Source organism: Azolla caroliniana, unplaced genomic scaffold (assembly GCF_043228905.1).
Source record: "Azolla caroliniana isolate FFs.n. ecotype wild unplaced genomic scaffold, voAzoCaro1.0.p SCAF_3, whole genome shotgun sequence".
NCBI lineage: Eukaryota > Viridiplantae > Streptophyta > Polypodiopsida > Salviniales > Salviniaceae > Azolla > Azolla caroliniana.
Genome location: NW_028230438.1, coordinates 25,734,883 through 25,746,203, shown reverse-complemented (window position 1 = coordinate 25,746,203; position 11,321 = coordinate 25,734,883). Strand labels below are relative to the sequence as shown.

Genomic DNA, 11,321 nt, shown 5'->3' with positions numbered 1-11,321 from the left:
CGAGTTCGTGTTTAAAGTTTGAATTTTAAACATGAACTCGATACGGCGTATCGAGTTCGTGTTTAAAACCTACACTTTAAACACGAACTCGATACGCCGTATCGAGTTCGTGTTTAAAGTGTAGCCTTTGAGAGAGAAAAATCGTTTACGGGGTGGAAATGTTATCAAATTGTCTGTCAAAATCAGTCTTTTTATTTTGAGTTTACTTACTTCTAAACAAATACATGCTCTAATTATAGGTGTTTTTTGACCTACTTTAGCTTAAAATAGTAGAAAATGATCTACAAATTGCATTCACTATGGCAAATTCTCATCAATATAGGTTTAGAATCTATGTAAGTCATACCTACTATTTAAAAGAATATATAACCCATTTTACTTATTACGATATATATTTTCTAGGTTGAATAGCCCTGCCTAGAATAGATTTTTGAATATGTTACTGCTCCTAGAAACTGTTCTTCATTATAATAACAACTTCAATCTACGTAACTGTCTAACTTATGTTTTTGCATATACTTTCTTAAATAGGTCGTTTGAGAATCTGTCAGACCGACCCGTGAAGAAAATTAAGCTTCGCATACAAGGTTCTCCAATCGAAGCCCAGACCAAGGTAACTCCGGAGACCATGAAGAGAGGAAAAAAGCTTCTCTTTAACGAAGAGACAAAATCTCAGCCCCATAGTGATGTAAGCCAAAAGAAAATTGTCGCCGCTACTGGAGGCGAAGACCTTCCTGACCGAGATCTAACGGACAAGGAATGGTGTATGCAATATGTTGACTCAAAGAAAAAAGTCGTATTGTATACAGCAAAGAAGAAGGGTGAGGGGCAGCTAGGAAAAGAAACTCCATTTATGTATGGCCGAATTCTACGATTTGACTACGAAGATGCAGATTCGGCCAACATACTGGTAATGATAGAGTGCTCCAAGGGGGTACGCAGGGTGTTCCTTTCAGAAGATCTTTTAGTAAAGGAATCTTGTGGGCCTGAAGTGTTCAAAAAAGCACTTGATAACTCACAAAACCTGATTGTTACCTTGAGGCCTTATATACAAGGCCATGTAACTCTACGAGATGAAGAGCCCTCCCACTTGAAGGCCACTAAAAAGGTATCCAAAGTCCAGTCAAGACCAGCCAAGAAGAAGACAACGAAAATGTCGGATACGGATTCGACAAGTGAAAATGAAGAAGAGGATAATAAGGGGACGCCAGGAGCCGAGCTGGCCTCGGGTGTTTTGTCATCCGAGCAGAATAAAATAAGAAGAGAGTTAATGCAACGGAAGCTGGTCAGGAAAGGGCAAGTATTTAATTTGCCTATAACACACATCCATCGGCCCCCTATTGATGAAAAAACAGGTCGAAGACCACTTGAGATTAGAGAGCCTCATCGCATGCATGTTCAAAATCTCAAGAAGAAAATGAAAATTAATCCTCATGCCACAGTGGTGCCTTTTATTGTTATGGTGGATCCTGAAGAATGTGAAACCATTGAAGATTTTGATATCAGAAAGCATGATCAATATAATTATTTTGTCATTGGTGGATCGCATTCAGCAGAGGCACGTCGACAACTTGTAAGAGAACATCCAACCACTTTCTTCTTCAAGTATGCCGAGTGCAAAATATATGTTGGGCTCACAACCGAAGAGGCTAAGCTGTTGGCATGGGACCATAATAATGATAATGACTATAGGCAGAAAATGTCGTCTATTGAGCGTATCCGGTTCTTCCACCACGAGTATTTAGATGTGAAACAAAAGTTTGGTGTGAAGTTACATCCAGGCCTTCGACGTCAATGTCTGCATGAAGTCGGCATTGTGGTAGATGATAATGTTAGGTCCGATGGTCTTCGAAAGTATGAATCTTGGTTTCAATTGGCGTTTAGAGATGGAGAAGTATGGGACCTCCAAGATCAAATCTTCTCAATGTGGGAGAATAAGGAGGTAAAGGGTCAACGACAAAAGAAATGTAGGGTTGACCCTCAACTAGAATTAAAGTCACAAGCCGCCAAGAAAATTGACTTGACAATTGAAGAAGCGGCAGACGACATGAAGCTGTCTCTATGGAGAGCGATGCAAGGTATTAAGGACGAGCAGCTTCTTGTGTCCGTTTTGTCAAGGGTTGTGGCGAAAGATTTAAGCCTTGAAGAAATGGTCACCGAGTTCAATAAGTAAGTCTTTCAAATACTGAAATTGTAGTCTATCTGGTGTAATTCAAAGTTCTAATCTTGATTTCTAATTTTACAGTCATAAGGTGTACATGAAGATCCAAGAAGTAATGATGAAACAACTTGGATGTATAACTTGGGAACAAGTGACCGAGGATTATCCTCTAACGTCTTCGTATAAGGCGTTATCAGAGTATTTTATTGCATTCAAGGATTGGGTTAGTATTGATATTTTTTCATTACCCTTTCATCATATGTAGAGCTTGTATAATAATACCTGATGTCCTATTGCTTCTATTAGAAACCGTGTCGAGGCAAGAAACAAGGAGAAGTTAAGGATATACACGATTTCCCTACATCCTTCCTTGCACATCTCGAGCGAGCCAGAAAAGAAAAGGATCGTCGCTTAGTCAAGGCGTACGAAATGGAGGAAGATGGCTCGTTTAAAAAATTTAGCCACAAGAAAGATATTACGAGAGATCTTTACTACAATGTGGTTTGCGGTGATGTCATCGACTTGATCCAGAAGGTGCCAAAGAAGGAATATACGCTAATGATTGCGGATATTCCTTACGGATTTCGAATGGCTGGGTCATCATACGACGATGAACCGTTTAGGTTTAAACAATTGGAGAAGATGGTCAAGGATTTCGCTGAGCTAACGACCGCATCCTTGTGGCGAATAGTTGTCTTTCATAGTATGGACCAAGGGTACTCGGTAGCTCAAGCTTTGAGATCTCGTTGCCATGGCATCGAGAACCTTGCATGGTAAGGATTATTTATAGGTGTCTTTCATTATATTGCAATTCTTAAGGTTGTTGAATCTATTTTTAACTCTATGAATTCTTTTTTATAGGATCAAGACCAATGTAAATAGAGGGCCAACTTTTCGGTTCGTTAATGCCATTGAATACATAACGGTTGGCTACTTCGATGAAATTAAAAAACAGAGAATCAAAGAGCATTCTAATGAAGTGGGAGGTTCAAATCTGTTGGTATATCCAGCAGTGACTCGGAAATTGCGACATGTCACCACGACAGAACGGGGACTTGTCAACCCATACCAAAAACCTCAACGACTTATGATGCGCTTGATCGAGATGTTTTCTGTCGAAGGAGACTGGATATTAGATCTCTTTTCTGGCACAGGTATTCCTCGAACTAGGGTAACGATCTTGAGATAACCAATCACTTTTTTCGTTTGACAACTAAATCTTCTTGTTACTTACATCATAGGAACTACGTCAGCATGTGCATTGAAGCTGTTTAGGAATACAGTTGCATTGGAGAAGGACGAGGACCAAGTTATATTTATTAATATGCGGATTAAGGCTTTGTGGGAGTACCCAGACCAGGATGAGGAGGTCGGTGCAAAGAACCTCGCCAATACAGAAAGGTTTCAACCCGCTTCGCGAGAGCCTATTCCTCCGTTAGCCGGCGAACCGGGAGAGCTAATAGAGCTTGATGATGAGCTTATAGAAGATATTTCGTTGGCCCGGCTAACAGGGGAAACCAATGCACGTATAGCCGAAGACAGTTCTACACAAGATGATGAAGAAAATGACGTAGATGAATTGATTGCTATGTAATAGACTCTATAAAGAATATGACACTAACGATTTGTTAAGATTTCACATTATTAATACAAATTTTGGGTTTTACCTAGTGGATTCTATTCTTTATAATCATCTATATGTTTCAATTTTATTTTTATATACCTCATTAGTAGATTTATGATATTGGTTTCACCGCGTGCATAGCTGACTACCAAACTTATGGAGAAACATGAACTAGCTTAAATGGAGGCTGATTTTGGTCCAAGCTAACCTTAACAGAACATGGCCCTATAATTATTGCCATGACTGTCCATGTTGTTATTATGGATCTTTGTCTTATATTGTTAAAACTATTATGTTTCTATTCCATTGCTGCTTAGATTGTGTAGTGTGTTGATAATGGTTCCAGTTGCGTTATCGTTCGGAGTTTGATCTTGTGTGAATCACCTAAGCAATAGAGTAGATCAATTTTAAATACAGGTATGAAAGCCTAATAGGTTTGTTATTTCCACGACATTATCCTAAAGTTCACTGCCTTACATTGTGCACAATTATATACACATATGGTTTGATCCCATATGAACAAACTGAGGAATAGATTAGATCAACTTTTAATATAAGTATTGAATACTTTAATAAGTTAGTTATTCCAATCACTTATCCTAATGTGCACTATCCTACATTTTCGACAATTACATACATGCACGTATGGGTCAAAGTATAAATTATATCTCATTTTATTAGTATGGATACAAGTACACCTCATAATTTTGTAAAACCTACCTAATTAATATAAGTCTTTAAGTTAGTGTTTCCCTTGTCGCACAATAGTGCCATATTGAGCCATAGTTGAACTTTATTTAGATACATTAACTTATCAACATGTCTAAACTTGCATGATTTCTAATGATCTCCACTCGTAGATCTATCATGTATTTTTATATTTGCAAATTCTTATCAAGTTGAGGAACATGTGTTACTAGTGCATCCAATTATTGTAGAGAGGGTGTATTTGCTTCGTTTTAAGAAGATTCTACAAGTGGAATGCGCAATCCTTCCACTTGTGAACGCGAACGTGTTAGATCCATTCCTGACTGAATGCCTGTAAAATACCACCTATGCCTCGGCAAGTGACCCACATTAAGCATACATATCTACTAATGTATTGCCAATGAAATAATCTCTTTCAACACCTTTTTGTACAATTTCCTTGTGAATTTCATTGCCTGCTAATGTAGCTCTAATGCTACCACATGCTTTTAGGCAATATTGCTGATAGGTGGTCAAACAACAAAAATTGTGGCATCCTTGTCAATTTACCTAATTGCATGCTTGTGGTTCATCACTAAAGGCATTTGTTTCATTATTTGTTTGGTGGATGGTGGGGGGGGCATTCCTTTGCCATGTCCTTGCACGCTGTAGTAATCGATTGCACTAGTCTTTCTTTGCATGACTTAATGCAACAAGGATCCGTTCCATAAAAATAATATTTCTCCAAGAAAGCATTCATTCCAATAAAGGCGGTGAGTTTGTTCTTAATCATGATATGTAAATATGTATGCAATACAAATCCAATAATACTAAACTGGGATGAATCTTAATCGCATATCAACCATATGATGGTGGGCCGACCATTGTCACACCCATGAAATGCAAGATTGTTGCTTTGAAGTTTGGAGGATTGTGTGCATGTATACATCAATAGATACCCATATATTATCACTTTGAAAGTGTATCAATGTGCATAATCCATCCTTACTTGGCAATCCATAAAGAAAAAGAAATTGACCTAGGAAATACTACTATGTTGCATAAATGAAGTAAGAAAAGCAAGTAGGAAAAAGAAACTTTTACAAGTGGTCACATGAAAAGGGACGTTTGCATCATCTATCGAAATTGGGTCTACATTGTGTTTGTGAGAAAACAAGACACGTAATTATATATTGAGTTCTTGATTATTCATATTTCGTAGTGCTCACTATTGAGTAAGCTCCCACTCTAGTAAATGAAGATAACATGATATCTTTTTATGTGGATGATCCGTGCCTTGTTTTATATAACTAGATACTAAATCATGATGGTATATTATCATTCTAGGGGGAGAAAGATTTAGATAAAGATGATTCTTGTTCAAAGTGGTCTAACATTTCCCTTGGGACGAACTTGAAACATTATGAGTTGAAATTTGACTCTTAGTATCTTAGAATTGTACTCTTAATGAATGACACAACTAAGAGTACATATTGGGGAAAATAGGGAAATGTGCGTATAGCAACAATTTTGTTTAAATGGTTTTGGTTTAAACTATTTTGGCTTAAACGTTTTGCGGTTCAATTTTGTTTACATTTGAAATTTTTAAAATGGTTTGAGTTTGAGATTCCCAAACTGAATCAGTCCCTATTGTTAGAAAGGAAGGCCAAACATGATCAAAGGTCCAACATTGCAGCAGCATGTGATGATTAGTTTTGATGAAAATCTTGCATACTCTATGAGTTTCCTCGTCGTGTCTTGATGCCTTGACTCAAACAAAAGAAATGTGAGCTTAGTCATTTGGAAGCAATAGCACAAGTTGGAGAGAGAGGGGTGGACTCTAACATGCATGAGCGATTACAGTTTACTAATTTAAAAAACGTGGTTTTGTAGCTTGGTGCAATATACACAATATGATGCATAAGCCTTAACCTCAACAACCCCAAGCTATAATGTATTAGCATTGCAAAAAGCCTTCAACCATCCAAGGATTATATTGAACACATCATAAAGGGATTCTAATCCATCTCAGCTTCGTCAAAACTACTTATTCATTGCTTGGATCCATCTAGAACTCGATCTCTTTGGTGTGTTTTTTGGGCTTTTGTAAATACTACTATGTGATTCTTAGAAATTGATGCAATCTATTTTCGTTTTCAAATTATATTCCACAATCCTCTCCATGGCCATGATCTCAGTTATTAAATAGGTTATTAGCAAAATACTAAGGTTAACTAGTCATGAGCATTGTTTGACCAAACATATTTTGGTATTGTTCAAAATTAAGACATATCATTGTTTCTCATATAGATACATTGAAAATAATGTTTTTGGTGAGTTGTGTATTTTATTGTCCTATTCAAGGTGATATATGAGCATGACTCTAAATCATGCCATTGAGTCATAGCTCCAACAAAGTTTGTAGATAGGATAGAAATAAAGTTGACTCAACCCTATGCAATATGATCAACGGTGTATATGAGTAGAAGTGGTAGGCTCTAGTTGATGCCACTTGCGAGGCAAAGACTAAGGGGGTGCCTCCTCAATAAAGTTTAGAATCTAGATATACAATAAATATGAGCTTGACTTGGTGGATAATATTGAGTGGACACCAGGAATTGGGTTTAGGGTTTAGGGTAATGTGGTTCCATGTGTGTAAGGATACCTATATCCCCACCCCCTATTTGGTGTATCAACTTTTGGTCCCATATAGATTTGAGGAATCCTGCGAACGTAATCACAACTTTATTTCTGAAGAAATGGAAAGTTTATGTTTGAAAGGAAGAAGCAAAGATATTTCTCAAGAAAGGGACAGAGCAAAGATGTTTATAAGGAGTGGATTCACACAACACAAACGATATATCACTAATAGAAAAAAAATAGGAAACTATTTATCTCCTACCAAAGACATGGATGTAATAATAAACCACACAAATCTCCACTAACAAATATGCCTCTTAGCAATATAATCACGGGAGTGGTGAACATCACAACATTTTTGCTTTCAATCCCTCTCATTGGAGGCGGGATATGGCTAGCTACGAGGCCAAGCACCGAGTGTATGCAGTTCCTCCAATGGTCAATCATTGGCCTTGGCCTCTTCATCCTCGTTATCTCTCTTCTTGGTTGCCTTGGTGCTTTCAATCGTGTAGTGTGGCTTCTCTACATCTACCTCTTCATTATGTTTTTCATCATTTTGCTACTTCTCTCATTTATTGTGTTTACGTTCATCGTGACAAAAGACGGACCAAGGGACTTGGTTGGACAAACAAATTATGAGGTGAAAGATTACTCGTGGTGGTTGCGTGAACAAGTCGAGAATTCGAAGAGTTGGGCCAAGATTGAGAGTTGTATCCAGGACACAAAAATATGCAAAGAGGTGAACCAAGATGTCAAAAGTATCTCCAATTTTTATGCCATAGATCTCTCATCTTTGCAGGTAAAAATCCTAAACTTGGCCCTACCCTTATTTGAAAATACATAGCATTAACTTGTAAACCAAGTGTATGTGTAAAAATCCCAAATTTAGCCCTACCCTTAGGTTTAAAAACCCAAGTGTGATGGTAGAACCAAAACAATACGTGTAGCCCAAGCCTAACATTAAGACTAGTTTTTAGAAACCCGAAGTAAAAGATATTCTGAGCCTTTAAGCCTTAAACGTGTTTGAGCCCCCCAACCTTAAAAGTTATTTGAAACTCAAAGTAGAACACTGAAGGTTTTTTAACCCTAAAAGATATCCAAAGCCTTTTGCCCCTACTAGTTTTTGAGCCCTAACCCTAAACGTTTTGAGCCCCAACAAAAAAACCCTAAGAAATTTTCAAGGAACATAAGGAAAACTTTGTGGAATGAAATCTATCTATAAAGGAGACTATGTATTACATTTGTTACTACCATTAATTCCATGTACACCAAATTTGTAATGTTAAATAAATCCAAAATTTAAAAGCATGTCCACCAAATTTGTTATGTTTAATATATCCAAATTTTAAAAACTTTTTACCATGTTGAAAAAAAAAAAAAAAAAAAAAACAATTTCTATTATTGTGTATGTGTGAAGCAAGTTCAAGGAATCACTAAATGAGTGAGACAAGACAAATGCTACCATGCATTGTGAGATGTATGCCTCCTAAACTAACTCGAAAGAAAAGAACAAAGTTTGTATCTAGAATTTGAATCAATATTAAGAATCATCGTTTGTGCCCCAACCTAGTAGCCCTTCATATGTCACTTTTCCGGCCATTTCACATGTCGAAGCATGCTTTGTTCATCATTTGACACCTATTTTCTACACAATTCTTTATCATTTAATTTTGCATCATGATTCATAAAGACCAAAGATATACACAGAAAAGAAAAAACTTGGAAGTTTTTGTCATGTTAAAAGGCAATAATTCGCATAAAAAGAGGGTGATTGCCAAATTTGTGCATTGATTTGAATAATATGTTTTGTGTAGCATGGATGTTGTATCCCACCAGAAATTTGTGGGTTCACAATAATGATCGAGCCAAACAACACTACCATGTGGACCAATCCAAGCAATAGCTTAGCTTCACCTGATTGTTCACGTTGGAGCAATGGTTTAACTGATTTGTGCTACGCTTGTGACTCGTGTCGAGCTAGTGTCCTAGCCAATGTGAAACAACCATGGAGGAAAATTGCCTTGCTAAGTGTGATCGTGTTAGTTGTGATCATCGTGGTTTACGTGATTGCTTGTTGTGCATTCCAAAATGCTCAAATAAATAAGCATCGCTTTCGTCGCAACACCGAAGGGTGGTATATGCATAATACATGGCGGTGAAACCATTCCAAAGGCGTAAGTGAGTCATTCCAATGTTCAAGTGGTCTAGCATATCCATGTGCACATTGGATTCCCCCAATAGTTAATACATGTAGGACTGATTATATTTTGTTGTGATTACTAAATTATGGAATAAATTGTTTTTCGTTGAGATCTATTATCATAGTGGTCAAATTTTAATGTTCATTATCTAGGACAGGGGTCATGACACATTGGAAGGCCTAAAAAAATGGAAAATTCTTACAATTTTATGCTCAGGACATTCTAATGGGCTCCAATGTTACCTAATGAAGGACACCATATTTGATAAGATAAAATTCAACCATGCTTGACTGCAGTTTTCAAAAGCAACAATATGGGATGAGAATGTCAAGGTCAATATCAAGTGTTACAAATTTACATTCATGCAATCGAGGGAGAAAATGAAGGGCATTTTGTAACCTTTAAAATTTCAAAATAGTTTTGGCATTGCCCTTTTAATGAATTATTTAAAAAAACTTTGTTACTCTTATTTATCATTATGGTTTTCTATGGATGTGTAGTTCAATGGGAGCTACTACTCATTAGGGGAATTGTAAGCTCGGTGAAGACATTGTTCTTTAATCATGTTGTGCACATGTGCATCCAAGTCAAACCTAGTCATATTTTTTCCAAAACAGAATATCCTTACATTAGTTATATAAAAAGGTCATAATGGCTACAACATACAAAGTATTTTTTCCCCAAGCCCGTCTTGTGTAAGACAATGGTTGAGGAAACAAATCTATGTACTCCAAAGCAAAGAAAACAATCCAGTAATTCAAGCAATTCCATTGACACATTGCAAGCTATCCATATCCATAGACAACAACAAAAGTAGCTCTATTCGGAAACAAGCCCTCGCAGGTCATAGTTATGAACCATTTCAATACTTCTTCAACTTGCTCTTGTTCAACATAATCTTTATCCAAAAAACTGAACACTACCACAAGCTTTCAAGGTAGATAACAATGTATTCCATGCATGTGCATCTCGGATTCGAAGGCAATCAACTATGTTATGTGCTTTTTTAAGAGAAGTTAGAACCACATTTCACCTTCGTGACTGTAAACTCAACAACTATGCTTCCTCTTTCCACATCAACCATCTCGCCGGATCACCACCAAATTCTTGTACATACAACAACAAATTAAGTCAAGTTTCCTCCTCTCCTTCTAAGCTTATTCTTCAGCCCCACACCTCATCACTCGTCCTTTAAAAACATAAAAACTTCTTTGTTAAGTCCTCATCAACCATCTCGTCAATTACCACCAAATTCCCGCACATAAACAATAAAATGAGTCTAAATCCTCATCTCCTCATGAGAATATGCTTCAACCTCCACACCATCATCACTCATCCTTATCCAAAACATAAAGTCTATTTCATTAAGTCCACATTAACCATCTCGTCGAATACCACCATAATCTTTCACACACAACAATACAATGAATCTTGTTTCCTCATCTCCTCGTGAGAATATGCTTCGGCCCCCAACACTCTCATCACTCATCCTTATCCAAAAACATACATTCTACTTCATCAACTCCACATCAAACATCTCGCCGATTATGCCAAAATCATGTACATACAAACAACTAAACGAGTCTAGTCTTCTCAAGAGATTATGCTTCAGGCCCCACACCACCATCGTAGCTCCATCAGCCATGCTCCATCCGAGTCTACGGTTGGCGTGTCCTTGACAGCTGTCCATACAAAATTTAAGCAGAACCGAAGAATGATCAGAGAACGAAGTGCCAGATATAATACCCACATATCCCCCATGATCCCAAAAAAAAGAATTTGCGTAAAACCTATCTATTCTGGGACAAATTGAGAGCAACACTTCTTCGATTGGAACGTGAATATAACAAGGAATCATGCATGCGAGAGAAAGTATATGCCACAAATAAGTAACTTCATATTGGAAAATTAGTTTCTCCCACTCACGCAATTCCAAACCCGAGATAGTAACAAAAGATCCACCTAATCTATTAGTAGGGCTTTCAATCATGTTCCAATCACCACACAT

The 11,321-nt window shown here is 37.2% G+C and overlaps 1 protein-coding gene across 1 annotated transcript; it reads left to right on the top strand.

Annotated features, from left to right (window-relative positions):
* Window positions 1-7,301: 7,301 nt before the first annotated feature.
* LOC147866883 (tetraspanin-8-like) lies at window positions 7,302-9,542 on the top strand. The gene is made up of 2 exons (XM_087317396.1): window positions 7,302-7,911; window positions 8,927-9,542. Exons 1-2 carry the CDS (start codon window positions 7,423-7,425, stop codon window positions 9,269-9,271), a joined length of 834 nt encoding a protein of 277 aa, XP_087173522.1. The 5' UTR covers window positions 7,302-7,422; the 3' UTR covers window positions 9,272-9,542.
* The last annotated feature ends 1,779 nt before the right edge of the window (window positions 9,543-11,321 follow it).

What these genes read in the sequence shown, in the direction of transcription:
- LOC147866883 (XM_087317396.1), top strand. Translation starts at nt 7,423, where the DNA reads ATGCCTCTTAGCAATATAATCACGGGAGTGGTGAACATCACAACATTT. An exon ending in TAGATCTCTCATCTTTGCAG is followed by an intron (nt 7,912 to 8,926) that starts GTAAAAATCCTA and finishes TGTTTTGTGTAG; the next exon opens with CATGGATGTTGTATCCCACC.